The 26,455-nt window shown below is 45.8% G+C and overlaps 1 protein-coding gene across 2 annotated transcripts in view; it reads left to right on the top strand.

The window, feature by feature from the left end:
* The first annotated feature begins 4,416 nt into the window (after positions 1-4,416).
* The window catches only part of NUAK1 (NUAK family kinase 1), a 38,605-nt gene continuing 16,566 nt past the window's right edge, over positions 4,417-26,455 (top strand). Inside the window, exons 1-3 of one of the 2 annotated variants that reach the window (XM_028490529.2) lie at positions 4,417-4,754; positions 20,258-20,409; positions 22,999-23,064. In XM_028490529.2, the coding sequence (XP_028346330.1) occupies positions 4,682-4,754; positions 20,258-20,409; positions 22,999-23,064 (291 nt within the window). In that variant the 5' untranslated portion in view covers positions 4,417-4,681. Of the gene's footprint in view, positions 4,755-20,257; positions 20,410-22,998; positions 23,065-26,455 lie in introns of those variants that run through there. The other variant, XM_055085281.1, reaches the window with a different exon arrangement.

The following is a 26,455-nucleotide window of genomic DNA, read 5'->3' as shown; positions in this document are numbered from 1 at the left end:
TCACTGTGTCGTTCTGACAGGCCTCGTTATAGTCACTGCCATTCAGTGAACACCTGAGGGCCAGGCACTGTACTTACTTCTCCTCCTTACAACAGCCCCAAGAGTTAGGACTTGCTGACCCCATTTTACAGATGAGGAAACTGAGGCCTGTGAGGTTCAGGTTTGCCTGAGGTCATCCAGCCAGCAAAAGCCTGAGCTTTCATCATACTGCTCTGCTCCCCAAAGCCCTGCCTAGATCCCTGAGCTCTTAACATTCACAATGGCCACTGTGGAAAAGGAAGCCCAGCAGGCTGCAGAGCAGGTAGTTTTGGGTGATTATTCAGAAAAGGAAAAACGACCACTGCAGAAGAGAAGGCTGTTATATTTAGCAAGGGATCAGCATTGGCTGGGCTGTTTGCCTCTTAAACAGTCAGGCACCGCAGGGCAGAATTTGCAGGTCCACAGCCATAAGGTTTAATCATTAAACGATAGGGTGGCCTCATTTATAAGGCACACGGTGATGTCTAGACTTGGGAACACTTAGGAAAGGGGCTGGGCTGTGCGTCGGGCTTAAACACCTGAGTTCTCGGCTTCAGTCATTTTGAAGGCAGAGTGAAATCTCTCCAACTCTTGCAGGAACAAACTGGACTTTTTTTTTGGAGGGTGTATGATTTCAGACATTTGGTAACCTCTTCCTGCTGGGCCCTTTCCTTACCTCTGTCTTTCTTTGTAGATGTGGGTGAGGATTGAGGAAAACTGGGGAGGAGGTTTGCTCCATAATATGGGGCATCTCTGTGTATCTCTTTGGTAGCCTTTGGCCACGAAGGTAATTACATAATTATTGTGTGATTTTTGCTTATTGCCCTTGTCCCCTTGTTCCCCACCCCCACCTTGAGGGCTGGGGCAGAATCATGTTGCATCATGGTATCTCAGCACTGTGCTTGGTACCAGGTGGGTGCTCAAAAGGATTAAGTCAATGAATAGTCAAAATCCAGAAAGGCTGAAGTGGATACCGTTGAGTCAGACTTTTGTCTCTAAGTGGAACATTTGATTCCCCTGTTCACCTGGCAACTATTGGAAGGAGAAAGGGGAAATGGTCCTGAGGTTGCTTTTCGGGTTCCAGTTGTTCGTCCTCCTGTCTGGTCTCGGATTCAGGAGCCACGGATGCTCATGTGGGCTCAGCTGTTCTGAGCTTCCAGACATTTCTGATGAGGGTACAATTTAAAGACCTAGGAGAGAGATTCTCCTGCCCTTTTTGCACTTTGGGAACAAATGTGGTCTCCATTCCCTAGACCTTCACTTGCTGCCCCACGAGGAAGCAGGATGAATTCAAGTTTGTTCTCAGGTTGGAGAAAAGGAAGGAAGGCCCTATTTATGGGGTATTCTCTCTGGGTTAAATGTGGCTGACATTTATTAAGCTCTTATCCTGGGCCAGGCATGTTCTAAGCCATTTAATCCTCATAGGGACCTATGAGGTAGGTCCTGTATTTTCCTGCTTGACAGATGAGGAAACTGGAGCACAGAGAGGTTTTGCAACCTGCTCAAGGTCACACAGCTGGTGAGTGGTTTTAGCCAGGACTCAAGACCATGTCCTTAACCATCATGCCATGCTGCCTCACCATGTGCTGGCTCAGTTTATCCTTCAACTTCACAAAGGAGGCACTGCATTACATTACAGGAGCTGCATTTATAGATCTCATTCTCCTTTTTAAACAACTCTTCAAAACTGTTACAACCATTTTTAGCTATCTAGGTCCTATGGAAACATCCTGGGAACTGGATTTGGCCTCAGGCTGAATATGCAGCAAACAAAGAAGCAGGATAATTTCAGATGGTGTGGGAAAGGTGTAGGGAGAGTATAAGGCCAGGAGTGTCCTTATCAGGTAGAGGGGTCAGGGAAGGCCTCCCTAAGGGACCGTGGAGCTGAAGCTTGAATGATAAGGATGTAAAGCACTTATCACAGTGTCTGTACCATATATTAAGTGCGTTGTGAATGCCGCTATTATTTCTATCCTTATTGCTTTCGTGGTTGGCCGTTCATTGGATCTATGACCTTGGGTGAGTCATCTCCTGCTCTCGGGAGTTGAACTGAATGTCTTCCCTCTGGCCTTGACAGTTGCACAGTTCTAAGTGATTTCTAGCATTTGTCTCCCACCATGCCTTTGAAATAGGGGGCAGAATGGGCCCTCTTTTACACTTTGAATAGAAGATTCATTGTCGGAAGTGGGAAGCTTTTGTGGAGGGACAACCACCATGGCTATTAACATTTATAGAGCCTTTTTAGTTTCCTCAGTGCCGAGTGGGGTGTGATTAGAATGTGGGCACTTTCCTTTTCACACTGGGCTGGAAACATCCCTCTGGCAAATACACCGTGGGACCGTTGGCCTCTCGCTCCATGGTTGGGGGCATTGACAAGTCCACTTATTTTCTCACCCCCCCAGGATGTCACTACCCTCCCCTGACCTTGGATGGTGAAAGAATTTATTTCTATTGTCATTTGACAATAGGGCCTCCCCAAGGCCAAGTTCAGCCTGCTGCATAATCAAAGGGGTAGTTTCAGCACTCGGCCCATCTTTAGTTCCTGGAGGAATGTAGGAGTTGGTCCAAGAGCCACCCACATCCTCCACGGCCTGAGTGTGTTCACTGTCACCTTCCTCCAGAGCAAGCTCCCAGGATCTCAGGCCCTGCTCAGATAAAATAAAGCCTTCAAGTCATGTCTTTACATTTGACGTAAGCAAAGGCAGGCATTTCTCGCTGCATCCTGAATGGGGCTGTCATGAGGGCCTGGGGGAGCTGGGGGGCCTGGCACCCTGGTGAAAGGGGGCCTTGAAGCTGGAAGCTCACTCATCTCTGTGCAGCCTCCTTGTCTCCAGACGCGTGGTCCACCCACACTCTAGGGAGGGTGCTACCTGCCCCTGGGTTGACAGCAGGGCGTCCTGTGTTTCCTGTTTGCTCTCCCCATTCCTCGATTGCCCACGTTAAGTAGGATGCCAAAGAAATCCTAAGTCATCTTCTTGACGTGCCTGTCTCGGTGGTGCTGTTTGACTGGAGTGGTCCCTCCGTTTTTGCTCCAGTTCTACTGTCACTTCCCTGGTCTGGCCTCTCATCCACCTAATAACATCAACCCCTGCCCCCCCGCCCTTCTTCCCTCCTTCCCCCTTTCCTCTCTATGTACCTGCCTCCCTGCCCACACGCAGTGTTTTCTCAGGCCTGCCACGCGCCAGGCATGGTTTTAAGCGCTGGAGAGAAAACAGTGAACAAGAGCCCCACTAGTGTAGGGTCAGGTAATGACACCAATACTGATTTAATGACATCTGGGGAAAGGTCTGCAAAGGAGAAATCCGGGGACCTGCTAGTTGATTTAACCAGCAAAGAGCAAAATCAAGAATAATAGCTTCCTAGGTCTTGTGGCATCACAGATGGACTGGTTGTATTTCAGGAACATTTCCATGTGTAGCGCTGCACGGGGATCTGGTGCCCAGTCGGAAGCTGCAGGTGCTCCCAGGTGTGAGTGCATTCCTGCTGCAGCCGCCCATGCTTGACCCTGTGATAGGCAAGGTGTGGCCCTGGGCTGCTGCTAACAAGGACGTTTTTCCTCCAGAGCGCTTCGTGCCTTTGCAGTCCGAGGGGTGGTTTTACTTCCTTTCATCCAGGAAAGGTTGCTAAGGTGAGGGTTGAGGTCACAAGAGGACCAGTTTGGAGGGAGCTAAGCAGGCTTGCAGAGCTGGCAGCAAATCACTTGGCAGGTTCCCTTGTTACCCATGGATAACCCCCTCCTCCAAAGTAGTTTTTGCCCCCCTTAGAGCCAAGGCGGATTAAATTACCAACCAACTTGTTTATGAGCAGAGATGAATTCATTGGCAAACATATTTCTTCCTTATTAGATTCCCATTGTCCTTTAATGTCTTTTTATTTATGTGTTTCTTTTGAGTAATTGCTCTGCGCCTTGGCCCTGGCAACTCTCTGCAGTTTGGATTTGCAGACAACATTGGCACGGAGCTTTTGGAATCAACTGGGGCTGGGCAGGGAGTCTAGCTTAGCTTCCTTGGTTTTACTCTGACTTTTCTCAAGCAGGGCCTTTTGGTCGTATCACTTGCTATCAAAGGTGCCTTAGTGAGAGGAAGGATGCAGGAAGGATTTGGCTTCTGAGCAATTGCATCAGCATAGCATACGCTGGAGTCTTCAAACCCAAGGTTTGAGCAGAACTGGCCTTGAGACAGGCCACGTAATAAAGCCTTTTCTATCCATCACTGTGGCAGCTGCATGGTGGGGCTGAGTGATGCTAATTTCACCTCTCCATGTTTAGTCCTCGACACCCTGTAAACCAAGCTCTCCTTTTTTCTTTTTTCAAAGGATCAGGATTCCTAGAGTAAATGAATCTGGCCGCGTGAAGCAGCCCTCTGCTTTGTGGAAAAAAAAAAAAAAAAAAGCCACCATCCCAAACCCAGGCTGTTAAAACCTGATGTTTTCTGTTGTCTGGAGAAGGGTGTTTTTGCTATAAATGAAAGATGTGACGGGGGTATTTCGAAGCTTTGTTTTGGTTATTGTCGGTTCTGCCAACAAGTAACATCTGTATTTATTTTCCAAACTCTCCCAATGGCTGATTTGCATCTGTTTAGTTCTCTGAGTAACATTTCATTTCCTGACTTTATAGGTTGCTATAAAATCCATTCGTAAGGACAAAATTAAGGATGAACAAGACATGGTTCACATCAGACGAGAGATTGAGATCATGTCATCCCTCAACCATCCTCATATCATCAGTATTTATGAAGGTCAGTGATTTTTTTTTTCACCCCCGTATCAGTTATCATTTCTCATACCATGGGGCCTGCCAAGATTTTCGGTAATTGCCCTTCTGGGCAGGAGCCAAGTATTTTTCCTCATGATGCAAAAATAGCTGGGTGTTATCTCTTATTTGGTTACCTTGAGTGCAACCAGACACATGTAGCACAGCGCACTTTGGTGATAAAATAGCTCTGGCTGGTGCCTTCTTCTATCTTCCCAGTTTCTTGGTGGTTGCTAAGCAACCCACCTTATTGAAAACCAGTATGTGAGACAGCCATGGTTTCTGGAAAATGGCAATTTTCTGGGTGGCCAAGTAACGGTGGATCTATTGTAAATGTCATTCCCCAAAGCTGATGCTTCAGGGGGGGTGTCATGAGTTATTCAAAGTTAGCCTTTCTGAATTAGGAATTAACTTCCAGCAGGTCCAAGAAATGCCAAGAAAGAAGAGGGATCTGTTGGTGTGACAGATACTTTGCAAATGCAGTTCGAGTTGTTGGTGTTTGTAGAAGGACAGGGAGGGGAAAAGCTTATAATCGTGCTCATGCTTCAACTCTTTACTTCCTCATGGGAAGAAATGGAGAGTATAAACGTCCCAGTCTATCATTTAAAAAAATATCCTTTAAAAAAATTACACAAGCAACATGAGTTTATTGCAGAAATGATTGAAATACAGCTGTTAAAATTTTAAAAATAATTTCTGCTCTCTCAGTTTGATAAATGGCTCTTTATACATATTTATATTTTTAATCTACTTTTCTATATCTGTATGTGGTTTTTATCCAGAGTTAGATCATACTGTTTATACTGGGTTTTAGCTTGATTTTTTTTCATTTTTTATATCATGCATCTCTTCCTATATCAATAAATATTCCACTATAAGGACATTTTAAACGGCTTTATAGTGTTCTATTTATGGACATACCATAATTTATTGGATCTATTTTCTTCTGTCAAATATGTAAATTGTTTTAAGTTTCTGGTTACTATAAACAGGGCTTTAAAGACTCTCCTTGTACATCATGTTTAAATTCATTTCTGATTATTTTCTTATGAAAAATCCCTAGTCTTGGATTTACTGAATCAAAACATTTCTGTAGAATATTTTTTAATATATGGTTGAGTCAGAAAAATAAACCTATTTTTAATTTCTGGTCTGTTTATCATAACTTATACAGTAAGGGCTAAGAGGAAACCAGATGGTGACCCTAAAGTTTTTCTGATATTTCAGTTTTCCTTCTTCTGGTTCCCTGCTGGTTTTTGCTATGCTTTTTTTCCCCTGCTATTTCTATTTTTGCTCCTCATGTAGAAGTAAATGCTGATAATATCCTTTATCTTGATTTTTCTAAAGCTCATTTTTGGGACCCTTGGAGATAGGATTTTTAAGGGAAATTTGCATTTATTCAGTCACTTATTCATTCCACAAACATCTCTTGCAGTGAGTCTCAAACTGCAGTCCCTGGACCAGCAGCATCAGCATAACTTGGGATTGTTAGAAATGCAGAGTCCCAGGCCCTGCCCAGGACCTGCCGTAGATATGTAAACAATATATTCTGGGACCAAGGAAGCCCAAGCTTAGAAGTTTTCATGGAAATATATGGCATCCAAGCTGGGCCTTGAAGGAGTTTTTTGGAGGAAGAATTGACGAAAGTAAGATTCCAGTCTGATAAAACAAATCTGAATATGCCTGGTAATTGAGGGGAATTTCCAGAAGTGAGAAGTGAGTTGAGATACAAAATGCAGGATGAGAGTGAATTTTATTAAATGTGGAGTGTTTTTGCTCTTTGTGGCCCGGTTGCTATGGAAACCTGAAGGCCAGCATGCATGGTGTGGACCAGTGTGGGTCACGTGCTCTGTGTGCAGTTCTGTGAGATTTCTTAGCCTAGAGCTGGAGGCTTCTTTACCAGGAAGCAGAGTTTTAATCCAGCATGAAGTTTCCAGTTCTTTATTTGGGAGATGGTCTGTGGTCACAGAAGTCTGGCATCAAGAAGCCTACTTCTTTACTTGGGAATCCTTCAGGCTGAATGGGGAACAGGAGTCTGTCCCCCTTCCAAGGAAAGGCCAGAGATGAACCTCAGTGGAAGAACATCCTATTATCAAGGTCAAGGCCTTAGTCCAGCCCCTGCTGGAGGCTTCAAGAAGAGAAGCCCGTGCTTGTAACTTTAAAGATGGGTATCAGCATGAATTAAAGTTCTTTGGGTGAAATAACTTTCACCAAGGCCTCAGGTGAGAGCTTGGGCTTCAATTCATAAAACCCTTAGAACTGGTTTTAGGGAGTCAAGGAAGAGCTTGAGTTCTCACTCCAGACATGAGACTTTGAGCAGGATGGTGGGCCTTTCAGTGCCTCAATGACTGCACCTATAAAATGGGGATAACAATTCTACCCCCTCCTAGGGTTTGTCAGTAGGATTAAATGAGATGATACATATACTGGTAAGCTCAAAAAGGTCATTGTTATGAAGACCCCATAATCATCCTAAGTAGTTCTTAATCTGGGGTCCATTGACAGGGTATTTCATGAGTGAGCTACAGGGGGTCTGTAAATCCTCTGAAATTAAGTATGTAACTATGTTGTCTAAGCCACTAGCTACAGATGGATATTAAAATTAATTGAAATAAAAATTCAGCTCCTCAGACACTTTAGCCACATTTCAAGTAGCTCAACGGCCACATTTGGCTAGTGGCTGCCATACTGGACAGCATCGTAGTTGTGGAAACTGAGGCTCTGGAAGGTTCGTGACTCCCTGGGTGTGTTTGTTTGCCAGGGCTGCTGCCACAGACTGGGTGGCTTAAACAATAGAAATTTATTTTTTCTTGAATTTGGAGGCTTGAAAGTCCAAGACTAAGGTGTCAGTAGAGTTGGTTTCTTCTAAGGCCTCTCTCCTTGGCTTGTAGATTGCCATCTTCTCCCTGTGTCTTCACATCTGTATGTGTCTGTGTCTAAATTTTTCCTTCTTAGAAGGACACTAATCATTTTGGCTTAGGGCCCACGCTAATGACCTCATTTTAACTTGATTACTTCTTTAAAGACTATCTCCAAATAGGATTGCATTCTGAGGAGCTAGGCGTTAGGACTTCAACATAGGGTTTTTTGTTTGTTTGTTTTTTGGCTTTTTTTTGCAGTGGGGCCGGGATTATTCAGCTTATAATACTGGGTATGCTGGCTAGTTGGTGGCCCTGGCACACAAGTCTTCTTACCCCACTTGTTTTTTCCCTCTGCCAGGCCTCATCCCTGTATTTCTGACCTTGTGTCTTCTTTTGCTGGCTCTGCAGCCCACCACTGTGCCCCAGGCATCCCCCTCAGGCTGGCCTTTTCCCTCCTTTTCAACCCTGGGGTGTGGCAGGGGCAGTGCAGAGGTAGCAATGGTGGTGGGAACTGAGTCTGTGAGTTAATACCCTGGTCCCTCTGTAGCTCACAAAGTGAAACCTTCTCCCTGGAAGCTGATTGGTCCTTTGATGGGCCAATCAGGAGCCTTAGCTGAGTGCAGACATGTGTTAATTTTTCTGAGTGAAAAATCAATGCCCAGGCATCTAATTGGCTGTTTGGACATTAGCTAAGTGAACTTGACAATTTCTTCTTCAACAAGGACCTTTGTGATTTAAAACACACACACACACACACACACACACACACACACACATCCTAGCAAAAGCAGCAGTAGCAGTAACAATAACAGCAGCAACCTGACAAAGCAATGATGCACCCTAACCCTGTACGTTTAGGACCTCTGGGGTTTCATGTGGGGAATGCACCATTTTGGACTGTACAATCAGGTGATATTGAAATAACTAGTTCCAGAGGAATAATTCATTCATTAAGAAAACTAAGTGCCTACTATGTGCCCAGGCCCGGTTCTAGGTACTAGGAATGCAAAGGTGAAGGAGACAGGCTCTGGGCTATGGAGCTGAAATTCAGTGAATAGACAAGTGAACAGATAAGTGACTTTTGAGCTGAGACCTGAATGGAATGAGAAGTGAGCCCTTCGAAGACCTGGGCATTCCAGGCAGAGGGAACAGTATGTGTAGACGCTCAGAGGAGGGAAGCAACTTGTGTTGTGAGAAGTGACAGAAGGCCTCTGAGCCTGAGGGACTGAATAGGGTGGCAGGAGAGAGGAAATTGGAGAGGGCCAGATTTTGACCACATTGGCTAAAGGAAAGAGTGTGGATTTTTTACACCAGGAGTAGGGGGATGCCACTGGTTTTGAGGAGGGAAGTAACATTTTAAAATTGACACTTGAAAATAATACTAATAATAGCTTGGAGGTATCGAGTGTTTACCCTGTGCTAGGATATGTGTATGTATGATCTCATTTAATCCTTATATCCATGAAAGATGAATTGTTAAGATCCCTATTTTATGGTAAGGAAAATTCAACTTGGTGGCTAAGTGCATTTTCCAAGGTTATACCAACTACTAGTAACTGGTGGATCTGAGAGTTGAACTTAGTGACACTCTGAAGCTTGTGCTGCTGATAATAAACAGGTATTTGGTGATCTGCAGCGACCCCTAATTGGGGGCAAGCCTTGTCCTAAACCCTGTGACACAGATAATTCCTGGCCTTCATAGAGGTTACTGTCTTAAATATGTGAGAGTATTAAATCCCAGCTTGGTGGGTATTTTAGAGAATATTTCTGCATACATGTTAGGAAGAAGCTTGGGTCCCCAGTCCAGTAAATTCATAGGTCAAGTGTTTTCTAAGCTGCAGTTCATGGAAATGTAAGTTATTTGTATATTATTCACAGTACCTGCAGGCTCATAAAATCTGCAGCTTCACTGGATCAGTGCTGCTGTTCACCAGATCTCAAAAATAATTCCTTTTAAATGTTTCTTTCTCAAACCAGATCCTGGGGTTACTCTCCTATTGACACGTAGGTGAAGGTGATTGACCCTCAAATTTGTCAACTCTGTGTAAACACACAAACCATAACTGGCTTCTAATGCTAAGTAAATAAAAGAGGATAGACATACACCTTCCAGCGTGTGATGCTATAAGGGTAACCTAATCAAGAGAGAAAAGGAAGGAAGAAATCTCTGGCACCATCTTGGGATGGACCCCTGTTTTCAGTCAAAGGAATTCCATTCTCTCAGCAGGGAGGTAATTGACAATAAGGAAAGAACAGCTGAAAAGGAAGTGCCCCGGAGCTTTCAACTTGGTTGCCTAGGATGGAAGAGATAAAAATGGTTTTTGCCTGGGGTTCTGATTTCAGGACCCAAGTTCAAACATCAAAGGCACATTGTCTCACCCCCGTTTCCCCTTTGGAAGCCCAGGAGACTCAATCTGCAAAACCACGAACCAGCATCTTGCTGCACAACACTTCAGGGAAACAGCACTGTGCAGCATGTAAAAGCAAAAAGGTGGGGAGCGGGGGAGATTGGGCCGGTGCCTTCACCTTTATGCTCTTGGTTTTTTTTTGTGCCTGGAAATCTCTTTTCTTGGCCCTGCAAGATTACATCTTCTCTCTCGGCCCTTTTTTACATCGTGATATGCCGGACTGGCCAGCCTTTTCATCACATCCCCTGTCTTAGGTAAGGGTGAGCCTGGCTTTCTGGGACAAAGTAGGATGGCTATTTGGCATTTGTCAGCTGTGATCGCTTGCCTTTGGGAGAGTCTCTCAAACTTCAAAAACACAGTAGCAAGCAAATGTGTTTCTTTTAATAATCGTGTGAGTTTCATGCCCTGGCTCCATGAGCCTTAAGCCTGCTGTCCATGAGAAGACGTAAAAGAGTCTATATTCTACTAAATTCTCCAAACTCCTACTGTGGAGACATTTTGGATGAGTTTACCATCAGTTAAAAGCTCCTCCCAGCTTCTTAGACGTATACATTACAATATGCTTTTTTAAGTTACCTGTGCCTTATGAGATTCCGATAGATCTTTCTGGAAGGGGATCTAGTTCTTGCCTCTTGGTGAAAATCACTGCTTTAAAAATCCAGGCTCTGATGACGGGCATTCCTGCCTTCTCCTCCCTTGCAACCTGTGGCCAGAGGCAGTGGGGCCAGTGCAAGATGTTTCCACAGAACCCAGCAGAGGTCCTGGAGTGAGAAACTTTTGCCGCCCCTGGAAGAGAACCCCTTGAGGATGGCAGGATCCCGATAAACTGCCAGATGATACACTTGAGCGCCATTCTCAGAGGGTGACCCAGGACCGGCAGCGTCAGCCTCTCCTGGACCCCATCCCAGACCATCTGAATCAGAAACCCTGCAAGTGGACCTGATGTTCTGTGTAATAACCAGCCCTCCAGGTGACTCTGATGCACTCAAGTTTGAGAAGCACCATATTAGAAAAACCCCTGCTCAGTAGGTTAGAAACTAAAGCAGAGCTTCGTTGCAAGCATCAGTGATTTGGAAATACCTACAATGGAAGCGGTTAACATTTTCCTTCTCTGGCTCAAGTGACTTGATCCAGGGTTTTCAGGCAGCAGGCAAATCCTGATTTAGGCTCTTTTGAAGCCAAGGGACAGCTGATTTGATCTAACAAGGTCTGTGGGTCACTAATACAACCCCGTGTTCTTATTCATTTGCTTACTTAATCATTCATTCATTCAGTCATTCATTTTACAAAGATGTATTGAGCACCTATATTCCAGGTACTGGGCTAGCAGGGTGAATATGTATGCATTGTCCAAATGGGCTTAGCTTTGAATGAATCAGTGGCTTTGCCAATTGCTACTGTGTGACCTTGGGGTAGTGACTTAACCTCTCTGAGGCTTGGTTCCCTTAGCTATAAAATGGGGTCAATAGCTAGCTACTTTATAGATAAGATTGTGAGGATTAAGACAATGAATAAAATGGCTAAGCTTGGTCCCAGGTACATGCTCAATAAACCATACTGATCATTCTTGATGTGATGTTAGTTAGAGATCTGAGAGGTCCTTTCTGGCTGGAATAGAAACTTCTGTTGGGAGGTGGTAGCAGAGAAGGTTGAGGCCAGATTGTCCATTTCACTGATTCTGAATCTGGATGCACATTAGAATCTCATGGGGCGTTTGCAAGAAGAAATGCTGATGCCTGGGCCTCGCCCCTAGGGATTTCAATTTAATTGGCCAGTCTGAGAAAGATGGGCTTGATCCTCCAACCAGGAGGAAGTGAGCCCTGCTCTAGAAACTTGTCTTGGTCCGATCATTTGTCATCAGTGGATTCCAGAGCAGAACATGTGTCTGGCAGCTGTCACCAGTGAGCCGTGGGCGATACCTTTGGGCTTGGGTTTCCTTCCTCAGCCATTTGGTTGCTGCCCTCATCAGGGACTCAGAGCCCCATGAAACAGTTTGTTGAACTTGGCAAAGTGGTGTATTATGCTTGTGTTTACTCTTCTGAACCCATGGCGAATTGCTGAGCATTTTAACGCACTCCCTCTGCTGTCAGATTCACAAGTTCCACATGAAGTCTCTTCAGACTGCATCCAAATGAAGGACCCACTCCTGTTAATCACACAGCTCCAGAGTTTTCTTCACTTATAATCAGGCAAACAAGCTCTTCGGCTGTGAATCTGTCCAGTCACGTTTCTAATGAGTTTCCTATGAAGTTAGCTATTTGACCTTCAAGTGTATTATTTTCATTGTTTTCATTTGATTACACCCAAGTCATTTTTCTAGAGGCTGGAGATTAGAAATAAAACAACCCAACACGAATGCTACTCCCTGGCTGTCCTGCCTCACCCTCTTGGGTTTCCTGGAATTCAGTATTTTCTAGTGCCTCAAATAACACCACTTGTACTTGAAGCTAATTTTTAAAGAAAAAAAAAAAAAGGAACTGTATTGCCGTGTAACTTAGGGTCTTTTGAAATGAACTGGGATGGCTCTGTTAATTTGCCGAGGCTGCAAATTAGGAAGGCTCGTGGAGTGTAGAAGGGGGGGTCTCTACAATGACCATACCCTACAGAGGAGATGTGGATATTGAAAGGGGGATTGGGCTAGATGAACTATAACTTCTAACTTGCAGAGTTTGAGGTTTTTTTGATTTGGGAATTTGTGCCCGCCCCCTCCAGTGACTTCTGACAATGGGTTCATCTGGTAGGTACGGCTCCAAGATTGACATCTGTGCTTTGGAACACCACTGGGGACTGCAGAATGGACCGCAGTTAAGAGAACCAGGCTCGCGGAGTCCTTTGATGTCTTTTGAGTGTTAGTTCACTCTTTCCTCTGTTCTCCTACCCCTCTCCCATCCCTCAAGGGCACAAATGCAATCTCAAGTGTGGATTCTGCCAATGCAGATCCATAATAATCCTGGATTTGATCCAGGCATGTCTTCGTTTGTTCTTCTTTCTTAAACTAAGATTTGCTGCCTAATAATAACAGCTGACACTTACATGTCTGCTTACTGCTGCGTGCTGGGGTAATCCTCACAATGAGGATAGAAGCTTCATTTTAACAGATGAAGAAACTGAGGCAACAGAAAGGTTAAGTAACTTGCCAAGGTCACTCAGATGGATAAATGGCAGGACCTGGATTTGCACCCAGGTAGCCAGGCTTCGGGAGTCAAGCTCTTAAGCTCTGCAGTCTGTTGCCCAACGAAGCAGACTAGAATTTAGGGTTGACAGGATAGTCCTGAGCCATACCTCAGGGTCAAGCAGTGGCTAGAACCAGAGGTGTGATGACCACAGGTTTGTCTTTTCCACCCTAAGTGATAAGGGTGGGATGAAACCATATAACAAAGCCACCTGTGGGGATTTTCAGGAGAGGGAGACTAAGGCTGTTTTCACAGAGGGTGGGATTTCTATCCCTTCACTGTGCAAATTGGGGGAGCATGCTTTTTTTCCAGAAGTTCACTGTGGAGGAGGGTGGAGTACAATGGTTGGTCCTACATGGTGCCCTGATTCCTTCTCCCACACAGCCCCTCTATCCTGGTCATGTCCCCTGCCCTCCTAGTATTTGCTATTGGTCTCCCCAGAGAGCACTAATAAATGGTACTTGGCCAGCCTTTTACATCTGCTCTTCCTCGGGCAGCTTACACACTTTCTTTCATTTCGTCTGCCTTCTGTGGAGTCCACTGCTGGCGGTGGGTGGCCTGCTTGACTCTGGTTCTCCTTGGGCATGCCAGCCGACATCCAGAAAGAGTTTTGGTTTAAGAAAAGACAATGAGTGAACTAAAGAGCCTTTCATTGTCCAAACCAGGGAGCACATTAGTCAACTCTGACCAACTCACTGATGATGGGAGAGCTGCCAGTCTAGGTTAATTTTCTCACTCTCACTGCCCTGGGCTTTCAGACTCAAGGGATTAGAGGACCATTTTATGAAGGTCTGAGCCCATGAGGTGCCTGAAATTTCGTTCTGGGGAGGGAACTCTTAAAGTATGAATCTTATATTGACTAAATGACCCAATTAGGCTGCAGACAATTCCTGCCAAGGAAAGATCACTCCATCTCTGAAATGAAAAAGAAAATGACTTTCTGGGAGGATCTTCCTGAACTTTAATAAAAGAGTACCCTGAGGAGTGGAATGGTACTTCTATCTGAGGGCTTAGGAAAGTAATAAAAATGCTGCTAATGTGAGGAGGCCCTGCCATGGAGCGAAGGGCAGCATCCTGGAACTGATTTAGGAGATGGAGTCGATGGAAGGCAAAGGCATGAAGAGAACTCAGACTGGTCCATTCTAGGCTCTTGGCCTTTCACTTAAAACCAACAGATGAGTCTTCTTCTCTCGAGGTTACATGTTAAGCAGAAAGAGAGCCTCCATTTTTTATAACCTGCTTCTCATGGAACGTCCTGTTAATTGATTCTCACCCTCTCCCTCCCCAAGCCCATTTTCTTCCTAAATGGCCTCATATTTGGCTCTAAACGACACAGTGGATGGTTGAAATCCCAAAGATCTCCTCACTCATTGGCGTCTCTCCCAGGCCAGGCCACTGTTTTTATCATATGCATTTTCTCAAGTTATACAAGTTGTGTTACTAACCCCAAGGGAGGGAATGGTTAGGAGTTGGGTAATTAGCGTGGTGGTGAAAGCCAGACAATCAGAAGGCAGAACTGGACTGTCAAACTGAACATCTGATGAAATTCAGAATTAATTGGGAGAAGTAGCTGTTACTATAGCAGCCAATTCCCAGTCTCCCCTGAAATGGAAAATAAACAGAAAACAAGAAGAATAATTCAAGTTGGTATCCGGGAAGAAGGCCCTCCTGCGGAACAGTAGAAGAAAAAGGAGAGAGTCTGGATATTTTAGGATGTGCCGAGACAATGGTAAAACCAGCTTGTGCAAACAGAACCCAGGGTGTTTTTGATGGTTCAGTTCCACGCCTGTTTTCTCTAGGAATCTCCTCTGGCCCACTCAGGCTGCCTCACCCATCGTTCTCGCTGCTCATCTGGGGACTTAAAGTCTGTATCCCACAGGTTAGCATTTGATTTATTTTATAAGTACTAGTTTTATACAACTAGATAGCAACTCCTTGAGAACAAAGACCGTCTTATGCTACATTTGTATCTCCTTTAACACATAGCAAAATGTTCAGATAAATGCTTCAGATAGGCTGATAAACAAGCATTGTCAGGAAAGGTAGTGATGTTGGTTCTCCTTAATGAAGAAGAATCTTTACTGAGTATTAGGCAAGGAGAGTAAACCTGTGATGGAGGAAAGTGGTGGGGGGTCATGGCAAGAATATAAGCTTTCAAGTCACCCACATTTGGGATCAGATCCTTACTGGTTATCTGCCCAACAGACATGCATACAGAGGACCATCAAAAGACACACACAAGAATGTTCATAGCAGCATGATTCATAATGACCCTCACCTGGAAACAGCCCAGATGTCTCTCACCAGTAGAATGGATAAGTAAGCATGACACACTCACAAATTGGAGTACTCTACAGCAACGAGGATGGACGATCTTTGACTACATGGAACGGCATGGATTATTCTTACAAATATAATGTTGAACGAATGAAGCCAGACTCAAAAGAATATACTGTATGCTGCATGATTCCATTTTTAGAAAACTCAAAATCCAAAACTAATCTATGATATTGGCTTATATACGTATCCTTGGGGAGATGGTTAGTGACCGAAGAGGACGTGCGGGGCGCTGGCCACATTGTTTCTAGATCTGAGCGCTGGTCCTCTATTTATGAAGTAGGGGTGATATTAATGTCTCATAGGATGGTTAGTATTGGATGTGACAATCCATGGCATGCGGTAATCGCTCAGTAAGTGTGAACTATGGTGATTATGAATCAGCCTTCTAGGAGAGGAGAGATCACTGTCTGGGGAGGCTCTTGGGATGATGTGAGCCCCGCACTCTTTCATGGGTCCAGGATCCTGGATGCTACCCTGTCCCTTGTTCCATATGTCTGTTGTTCTTGGCGATGTTTGGCTGTGTGTCTGTCAGGCTCCTTGTGGGCGTTCAAGGCCTCTGTGTTTCCTTCATAGTCCGTTGCTTCTTTCTCTTGTCTTAGTCCCTGGCACCTGTCCACTCTGGTGGTCCTGCTCTCGGCGCTCCTGTCCCCGCTTCACTCAGGTTGCTCCTTTTGCCGGGCTGACCTTTCCTCCCCTTCTCACCCTGGTAAAGATTTCTTCCAATATCCCCAGCGCCGTGCATGTCATGGGTGCTTTGTAAAGTTTCTGTGGCTCTTCTAGAAACCTGGGTCTGCACCACATGGACCTGGCCCCTCCGCTGTGGGCTGACTCAAGTTGAGCTCAGTTTCTATTCAGGGGTTTAATTTTCCTTGTAGGCTTGGCATGTCAAGGGCCATAGTTTGCCCTACCATTATGGAGCCACAGGGCTTCTGGGTAGAACTGTCTGGCCAAGAGACACAGGCTTTCATTTTTCAGAAAGGAAACCCTTCCCTACTGGTGGAAAATAAGCTTTTGCTTAGTGACTAATAACAAAAACACAGACAAGATTTCTGGGCTTATAAATAACCAGTTGTAAAAGTGCCCAAGGGAAGCAGCCCTTTTTGCCAGAAGAATGGCTGAGAGTGTTCCTGTCACCTGGCGGATAGGGACCTCACCGCGGGCAAGGAGTCGTGGGCCAGGGGTGCGGAAACCGGTCATTCTTCAGGACGAATTCCCAAGGCCTTGCTGTTATACATTATAAATCCTGGGCTATTCTGGAAAAATAATAGCTGATCTCTAAGGTTCTTCCTGCTCGAAAATCCTGTGATTCTGCGGAGCCACAGCATGTTTTAAAGAGTGATGCCGGCCGGGAGAGGAAAGTCTTAGGGTTTTGTTTGCCAGAGCTGCCTAAGAGGTAGATGAAGTAATTATGAGAATAGCTCCCATTGATTGAGCAGCGGCCAGGGCACCGTGCTCAGGGTGCTAGGCCCATAAGCTCACTGAATCCCCCATTACCGTGTGAGGAAGCTGTTAGCCTCATTCGACTGATGAAGAGACTGAGGTTCAGAGGGCTGATGTATATGGATAGAAGTATAGCGGCTAAGAGGGTGGAGGGTGCCATCAGACCGTGGGCCCAGGCCTTGAGCTTGCTTTGTGGCCGTGGCCATTATTAACCTTGCTGTACCCGGGCTTTCTCATCTGTAGAACAGAGATACTCATAGGACCAAAGCCATATCAAATAATTCGTGCAAAATGCCATGGGTACAGTGCCTGCACATAGTAGGCCCTCAGTAAATGCTGCTCTTATTAGGAAGGGCTCAGGAAGCTTCATGTATAATACCACCTGGCCTCTTGGATGAATCACTGATGCCCCAAGTCTAGAAATGTTGTTTGCATTTAGCTAATGTGGCTGCAATCAGGGCCTTGACCCTGACTCCAGCTGCTTCCTGCTGCAGGGCTGGGGGTGGGATCTCAGAGCCAGGCCTGGCCCCGTGGACAGTTCTCTCGCCCGGCTGCCCACCAGCCCTACCAGCAACAGTGAGGCTATCGCCTCGTTCATCCGTTGTTTCCCAAACTGGCTCCCAGTTAGTTCAGTAGGAGTACTGTAGTGGCCAAATCGCCCTGCAAAACTCAGAGTTAAAGAAACTAGGTTCTCCAAGGGATGATCAAGTATTAGCATTTTCCAACTATTTTACCTATGTTTTACCACGGAACCCTTCTTTTCCTCCAGAGTGTCTTGTGGGACTAGTGTTCCATGAAACATGCATTGGGAGCTGTTCCCCAGCCCCCTCTCCAAATGCAGTCAGCAAAGAGGCAAGAGTGAACAGAGGGGAGATCATTCAGAAGGGGGTGGCCGGGGACGTGAGACAGGTGGACAGGATCAGGCTCTATTTTAGAGGTAAGACCAGAAGGGCTTACTGATGGAGGCTGTTTAGTAAAACATTTGACATATTGAACTGTGTCGAACTGAATTGTGTTTATATCTCCTTAATACCAAGTTAGCCGGTTGGAAAGGGATACATCTGGTCACTGAAACAGTCCTTTTGTCTGCGTGCAGCCAGTGACCCACACCTTCTGATGGTCACTGAAGGCGCCAGTGGCTTTGACCTCCTTCAAGGATGCATCAGACTCTTTGGGGGTGTGAGGCTCCCTGTTTATTTCCCTGTCAAAGTACTTTCTTTCCCTCTTCCTCCTCCTCCCTGCCCCCACTGGTTTTTAAAATTAGAAAACCCACTGCCCTCTCCAGGGCCTATCACTCTATCATTTTTAGAGGCTGAGCCATGCATCTTGAGGCAGCTTTTCCAGTTTCCAAAGTTTATTGTTAATGAAAAGCGCACAACAGGCTGAAATCCCTGGCAAGAGCCAAAGCTGCAGGGCACACCGAGGCCAGCAGATGCAGGAGCAGCCAATGTTTATCTGGCTGTTCCCTCTCCTCCTCCTCCCTGCCCTCCTCCTTCTCCCTTCGTTTTATCAGAGAGGTTTGGCTGGACTTGAAGGAGCCAAAAAGGAACTGGAGGAGCCTGAGCTTCTAGCAGCCAGTGACAAGGTATGGGAGGACAGGGGACCCAGGCTGGGAGCACGTTCCAGTTCATCGAGTGCGTCTGGCTCAGTGCTAGGCCCTGGGGTCCCATAGTAGTGATAACAACAGTAATAACTAACATTATTGAGTGTCTGCCATAAGTACAAGCCTTGTTTTAAGCATTTAACACACCTGATACCAAAAAACCCTCCCAACAATTCTAGGAAGTACTTATTGATATTATTCACATTTTACCATTGACTAAAGTGTGAGGCACAGAGAGGGTAAGCAACTCCCCCAGAGTCACACAGCAAGTAAGAGGGAGGTCTAGGAATCTACTTAGGAGCGTCTGATTCCAAAACTACAGTTTTTACCTTTCCAAGTCCAGGCTCAAAGTCCCGGCAGAGGAAATAAATATGTAAATCAGCAAATATATCCACACAGTTCGAAAGTGCTGTGTTGCAAGTATCCATTATGAGAGGTAGAAGGGAGGCAACATAGGCATCAGATTTGAGTTCATCCTTGACTGATGAGTTGGAGTGTCCCTGGCAGGTAAGACAGGTGGGAGTAAAGGCAGAGGGCAGAGCATGGAGGTGGGAAACAGCAGTGTGTTTGTGTGTGATTGGGAGAAACAGTGAACAGTCTGGCATCGGTGGGCATAGGGGGCCTGACAGGCAGTGGTAGAAGCCGAGGAGATGGAGGGAGGTAGGCAGGGGTCCTTCAGGGAAGGAGGGTCTTGGGTACCCTACCAATGTTTTTATACCACATCCCTTGGAAGGATGGATTTCAACACAATTATTATTTTGTCTTTGCTCAAAGGATGTCTTATGTGAAAGCCCCAACTGTAAAGCAGATAGCAGTGGAGTGGCTTTGGCTGAGGTGGAGCTGAGGACCTAGAGCCTGTCCTTCATGATCTCCCCTGACCTACCCCCAGGCATCTGCCTGGAACTCCTAGGACTCAGTCGAGCAGAGTTTGAGCATTACTGCTAGAGAATATCAGGTTTGGGGAGAGAGAAGCATTTAGTGCCATGTAGTTATTTAGTATAATGGTCCAGAATGCATTTATGAAGTTTTGAATTCCCTCATTTAATAAATATTAATTGAGCCCCTTTGCCAAAAGGCATTGAGCGCTGGGGATACATCAGTGAATGAAATAAACCAACCCTCATTTAGATTCTAGTGAGGTAGACAGAATAAATGCACAGACTAGATATGTAATAGGGCTAAAAGGGGTCCATAGGACATGTAGGACCTGGTGGCCACATTTGGAACTTCGGGTTTTATTTTGAGTGAGATGGAAAGTCTGGAAGGTTTTCAGCAAAGAGAGGACAAGTTTTGCCACCCGTTTTGGGGTCTGGGTAGCTGGTCCGTATCAAATGGTTAATAAATGGTAGTCGTGTTTGTTGTTCCCCATCTACAGGGAGGCAGTTCTGGTGGGAGGTTCTTGTGAGAAATGAACCTGGTAAAGGGAGCAGTGGGGTCCTCAGAAGAGAGAGGCACATTCCCCGTAATATTACAGACGCAAGTCCAGTAACAGCAGCGATGATGTCATCGTCCACCTGCCTGGGAAACTTGCCCATCTCCTTGTGACGCTGTGGACTGATTTGTTTGTCCAGCGACATCTCTGTTGTCCCCTCTCGCACGGTCTGTAGTCATTAGTGAGCTTGTCAGTTAAACAGGGTGTTTGTGTATCGCCGTTCCTCCCGCAGTGTTCGAGAACAAAGATAAGATTGTGATCATCATGGAGTACGCCAGCAAAGGGGAGCTGTACGACTACATCAGCGAGCGGCGGCGCCTTAGCGAGAGGGAGACCAGACACTTCTTCCGGCAGATCGTCTCCGCCGTGCACTATTGTCACAAGGTACGGCTGGCCCCGCCACGGCTTTGGCCACAGACGGTTTTCACGGCACCACGTGATTCTGTTCATATTATGAAGGTGACATCTGTTCATAGTAGTATGGATGGAGAATTCATAAACCAGAAAGAAGAAAATCACCATCACCCAGAATCCAGGGATAACCCACTATTGACATTTTTGTTTGTTGTTTTCCAATCTTCTTCCCCCTACTCCTCACATTTATTTTTCATTTAAATTTTTAATTTTGCATCATTTTAGATTTACAGCAGAGTTTCCAAGGTAGTACAGAGAGTTCCCATGCACCTCTCACTCGGTTTACTCTAATGCTAACATCTTACAGGACTGTAGTACACTTGCTAACATGGAGACACCCACATTCATTTATTGCTATTAACAAAACTCCAGATTTTACTCGGATTTCGCCAGTTTTACACCAGTGACCTTTCTCCCTTCCAGGGTGCAATCCACATGCAATCAATGTGGTACACATTGCATGTATTTTTACATTTCTGTCTTGCTTTTTCACTTAGGATTTTAATCTAAACATTTTCCTATGTTACTAAAAAGTCTCTGGAATTATTGTGATTGTTGGACACTTAGGCTGGTTCTAATTTCTGGTTATTAGAAATAGCGATTGACATCTTTATACATTAACCTTTTTTCTCTCATTTGAATAATTTACTTAAGAGAAATTCCAGAAGTGCAATTAGCGGGCCATAGGTTCCGAACCTTTCTATGCCCTGGTTTCTTTTCCTTGCACAGGTTATATCCACAGAGGTTACATACACACATGTACAATTTTATTGCTACACAACTAATGGGATGTGCTCTTAATCCAGCCAGTTTAGCTACCCTTGGTCTCTGGAGAAGGGAATGAAGTACACAGATAGTTCCAAGTCATACTTCAGCCAATTATTATTTATCATTTTAGTCCTGATTTCCATCCCATTCATACTTTTCCCCAGAACTGTCACACCTGGAACAGTCCTTCACTTTGAGGACAGTAGTGACTTGAATCCAACATGCCATCCAAAATAGAGTCAGCTTCTTCATTTGAATGATTGCAACACGGGGCTTTCTGGTTTGTTAAATATTCTGGTTAATTGAGAACGACTCTGGAATGATCATCTTCTAATTACTTACAGTCTAAAACCCTTAACCCACGTGGACATTATTTAACTTCTCTCTGCTGACTCAAAAGGCACTGATGATTCAGATCGTACAGTGTTTTGTATTTTATCATCAGGTGTCATCATAAAGCACCACAGATCCTGTTTTCATTATTTGAAGTGTGTGAAACTTGGATTTTGTATGAATGGGGCTTTAGTAGGCTCATTCCATCTTATGAAAACTGGGAATGCAACAGTGTAAACCAAACTACTCCCAATATTTAAAATTAAACAAAATCAGCTACCTTGCATGCCGTATCTTTCCTCCAGGAGCCCTGTTTTGTGCATTTCTGAATCCCTGAAGGTTTGGGTTAGAAAGAGTGGTAGAAATACATGTTTTCACCTCTCCAGTCAGTGTTTTTAGAGATACTAGGAACTGTCAAATAGAAAGGAAAATAAGCAATAAAGTACCAGCTGTGAACATGCAGATTCTGAACTAAAGAAATCCTGAATGAAAGACAAAGAATTCCTAGCCAGTTGGTTTTCTTGAAAGGGCAGCTTCAATTGCCAAGGTCCTTTATGCTGAATGATGTTAAAAACGTCCTTCCAGCCCCAATAGCTGGTTCTTTCAGTTCCTCTTCCCCCGCTCACCCATCCCCTTAAAAGATCATTGGGTTTTAAAAAGAATTGCGCAGGACAGTTGTTACTGCTGTATAGACCAACAGCCTATTGGTTAAGGACTTCTTTTCACCATTCAGCTGGCTGTCTGCTTGTCACTGGGCTCATCTGCCAGCTTTGCCAGCATTTGCTTGAATGGAAAGGTCCCGCAGTATGGCGGCGGCTTGCTTTGGTCTCAGTGGCCTCTCCCACCTTCACCCTTCACTCCACACTGAGTCCTGACCAGCAGAGAGGAACCTTCCCTCCCAGCTGCTTAGGAAATAACCCTTGGGAATGCTTCTGTTACCCTCAGGACAGATCTGCATGGTTTCCTGGGTCAGAACAGATTGAGCCAGGCACTGGGGAGACAGGTAGACAGGCAGACAAGCAAGGTCTGTGAGCCCCACATTCTGAGTCCCCAGCAGAGAAATCTGCTGCTTCCCTGGGAATCGCATCACAGACAGACAATGTTTGCCACTGCCTGGGACTATATGGCTTTCACACAGTGGAATTACATTCCGACAAAGAATCCCCCCGCTGTTTTACAGGCTCTGGGGGAGAATGGATTCCTGTCATTTTTCCCTTAACCACACAGCAAGTGACTAATGCTCTCCTGTCGCTGGTGCTGTGCTGGTCGCTGGCAGGGAGCTTCATGACAGTGAGAGAGGCCCTGTAGGATGGGGGTGAAGACCACCGGCGCGCTGGCGCATTTCTTTAATCTGTCAAAGATTTTCCTTTGCTCACTCTCCTCCTTCCTCCCCCTCTCCCACTTTCTCTCTCATCCCAACTGCTCCCATTCAATTCCCTGCCTGTCTTCTCATTTCAGAATGGTGTGGTCCACCGGGACTTGAAGCTGGAAAATATACTGCTCGATGACAACTGTAATATTAAGGTAAAGCTCTTGCCTCATTGATTGATATGCCAGACCTGGGGATTACAGCTGGTTGAAGGCTTAAACTCTGCTCCAGGCTGCAGCCTACGAATAAGGCGGCCACTTCCTTCCCGGCAGGCGGGTGGGGAGAATCACTGGGTTTGAGCCCTCAGTTTAGTTCCAGTGGTTGAATTCATTCAACAAGCATTTATCGATCTCCAACTACATGCCAGACATTGTCCTAAAAGTTGACTAGAATGCAGTCCCTGTCCTCGGGAAGCTCATAGTCTATAATTAGCACCATCAAAATACTTACAACAATAACCTAGTGCATTTGTATTTCATAGCATCTTTGCCCGATATCACTTAAATTCAATCTTCACAGCAATCATCAGATAGATACTGTTATTTACATCATTTCACAGATAGGGAAACTGAGGCACAGAGACGTTAAGTAACTTTCCTGAGATAACACAGTGGTAGGTAGTGGAGTTGGGGTTTGAACCCATGTCTCTCTGACCCACTGAGCCCAAGTTTGAACCATTCTGCTGGAATTTGCCCGCAGGCCCGCAATTTATTATCTGTCTCTGCCACTTCTCTGTCACTTCCACCCCCTGTCTTCTACTTCTCCCTTCCAACTCCTCCCCACCGCCCCCTCACCCCCCCCAGCTGTGGAACTGGGAAGCCGACTGAAATGGTGGCGGTGGTGGCTTTGGGGAAAGAACATGCCAGCAAGTGATGGGGTTGACTTTCACGGGGAGTATTATTGTGGGCTGCTGACGGAGCTAGAGAAAGCTCTTCTGGCCGACAGGGTTCAAGTGCCTCCTGCAGAGCACTCCGAATGGCCTTTTGATCATGGCTGCAAAGTAAGCAAATACGGTTTCAAAATAAACTGGAGCTTGCCGCATGGGTTTCATTATGAAATGGCCTTAGTACTCCCAGCACCAGGGGTCCCTCTCCTTGGCCGCTGGTGACGTTAGTGCCTCATCCCTGGTCCCTGGACCAAGCATGGGAGTGACCTGGCATCATCCCCTTTTTTTGTTGTTGTTGCTCTCTGTTGAGGGAGTGCATCATGGGGAGGCTGTTTCCTTGCTGGGACGGTTGGAGTTGCTTTGGTGTTTGGATTCTGGTTGCAGATCATGGTGGCAACCATTAGTCACCATCGTCCTTTGAGAGGCCCCTGGAAGCCACATCCGGGTGACCTCTTGTTTTTTGTGAGTGGTTGACCGTGATCACATATTTCTCTGTAGCCACAGAGTAAGGAGGAAGCACTCGGTCAAATTAGTCTTTCTAGGAACAGGAAGTGAAATCTCAGGGTCTCTCCATTTCCGGCAAAGTGGTTGGATTATTCCAGAAGGAGCAGTGGCTGCAGAGTTAGAAAATTCCATGCTGTGTGGGTTACTAGCTGTTTGACATCGGGAGAGCCACTTAACCTGTTTCCTCAGCCATAAAATGGGGAGAGGGTAATGCCCACGGGCTTGTTTTGAGGACTGAACAAGATGCTCTGCCTTTAGCTTTATCTGAGCACTGTGCAGTGAGTCAAGGTTAAGAGCAGTGGCTTTGGAGTTGCATGGCCTGGGTTTGAAGTGCAACCCTGCCCCTCACTAACGGCAGTGTTTCAGATTACGTATTCACATATCTAAGCCTCAGTTTCCTCATCTGTCTAGTAAGGATGCCAGCCCCTTTCTTTGGGGATTGTTGTTTATCTGTTCATTTTTAAATGAGTATTTGCTGAGTCGTTACTATGTGTCAGGCCCTGTGCCCCGTCCTGGACAGTCAGTGACAAACGTGAGGATTTTAGACAATATGTCATCAAAGCACTTAGCACCTACCTATTAATATCCAAGGCCCCAGCTGACAAGGCTGGCCGTTGGGGAGGGAATTGAACAGGAAGTGAGCTCTCTGAAGGTGCTGGGGCGCGGTGGTCAGGCCACGGCTAGAGAATTGGGTTCTGGTCTGAGGGGCCCATTCTAAGGGTTTGTATCATCCACCCTGGTAACTTTCTCTGCAGAGTCTTCCTGCCACCTGCCCCCGAACTCTCAAAACGAAATGTGGTCTTTACAAGGCCTGGAATGTGAGCCTCTCGCTTGGGGATCGGGTTCTGTGGTACGGCTTGACCTCATGGTCCCATGATGTAGTCCCAGAAGTGATAAGGCACATAGCTTCCTACGGAGTCATAGAATTCCCCGATGGAGGAGAAGAATGGTCACCATTCTGAAGGCAATTGTGCGGGGAACAATGGGCAGGAGCCTGGGAGAACGGCTCATTTGCATAAAGCAAAAGGGCAATGATGGGGGCCTCCCAGCTCCCAGGACCAGTCCTTCATCCCAGGGTCCCTAACCGTTAGGTAGGGAAATAACAGATACATGGAACATTATAAAAAGTAAGGTTTGGGTGCTTTTTCCTTAGGATTCTTAATCCTTAAGAATGTCTACTCCTGGCGTTTACCAAGGTAAAACACACACACACACACACACACAACACACACACACACGCACACACAACACACACACACACACATGCACACACACACCCAAACCTCCCCTTTCTCTGACGCTGTTCGTTCCTTCTGTTTGTTCAAGGAATCCTACGAGGATCTGAGAATCCTAGAGCTTGAAAGAACCTTGAGGGTCATTTTCCAACCCCTTGTTTTAATGATTATGACCCAGAAAGTCTGAGTGATGTGCCTGCCCAAGGTCGTACACAATGAATCAGTACGTCATTGTGTCTTTGTTTCCTTGGAATGCGGCACAATGCTTGTCACACGCAGTAAGTCGGTACTCTGAGCTGTTCGATTTTGGAGTGAAGGGATGACAGCCAGGATTAGAACTCACATGTTTGACTTCCAGGCAGATTCTCTTTATATCATCTCACACCCACTTCCAAGGTTTTTGAAAATGTGTTTCAGCTGCTGTTGATCTGTCTTCCGGCTGCATATGCTCAACTCTTCCTGACTCAGCATTTTGCTGGAAACATATTTAGAAAGGGCACTCGTAGCAAAGGCAGGCAGACACATGGCCACAAGCTGGCCTCCATGCTCAGGAGAGTCCATGTCATCAGTGTCTGCACCAGGGGACCACTGACCCTGAAGGTCTGTTACCAGCCAGCAGAGTATGAGCAGTGAGGGGCTTCTCAAACTGTGGGTCCATGTTGCGTATTTCGAGGGTGGAGGGCTGTTGCCCAGAAAGCCTATAAACATGCTACTGGCTGAAACTTGTCGCTGCAGTTCTGGTGTGAGCCATGGCTCTTGTTCCTCTCCCCTTCCCTGCCTGATGTCGATTTGCAAAGAGCACATCTGGCACTGGGAATTATTTTTCTGGCCACCGCGTGAGGGTGTGGCTTCTAAAAATATTCACACGGTCGGCAGAAAGAATGAGAGCAATGCGCTTCTTTGGGTTGCATTCCGTACTTT

This window comes from Physeter macrocephalus, chromosome 6 (assembly GCF_002837175.3).
Source record: "Physeter macrocephalus isolate SW-GA chromosome 6, ASM283717v5, whole genome shotgun sequence".
NCBI lineage: Eukaryota > Metazoa > Chordata > Mammalia > Artiodactyla > Physeteridae > Physeter > Physeter macrocephalus.
Note: the sequence above shows the minus strand (reverse complement) of the source record. Positions and strands in the feature narration are given on the sequence as shown.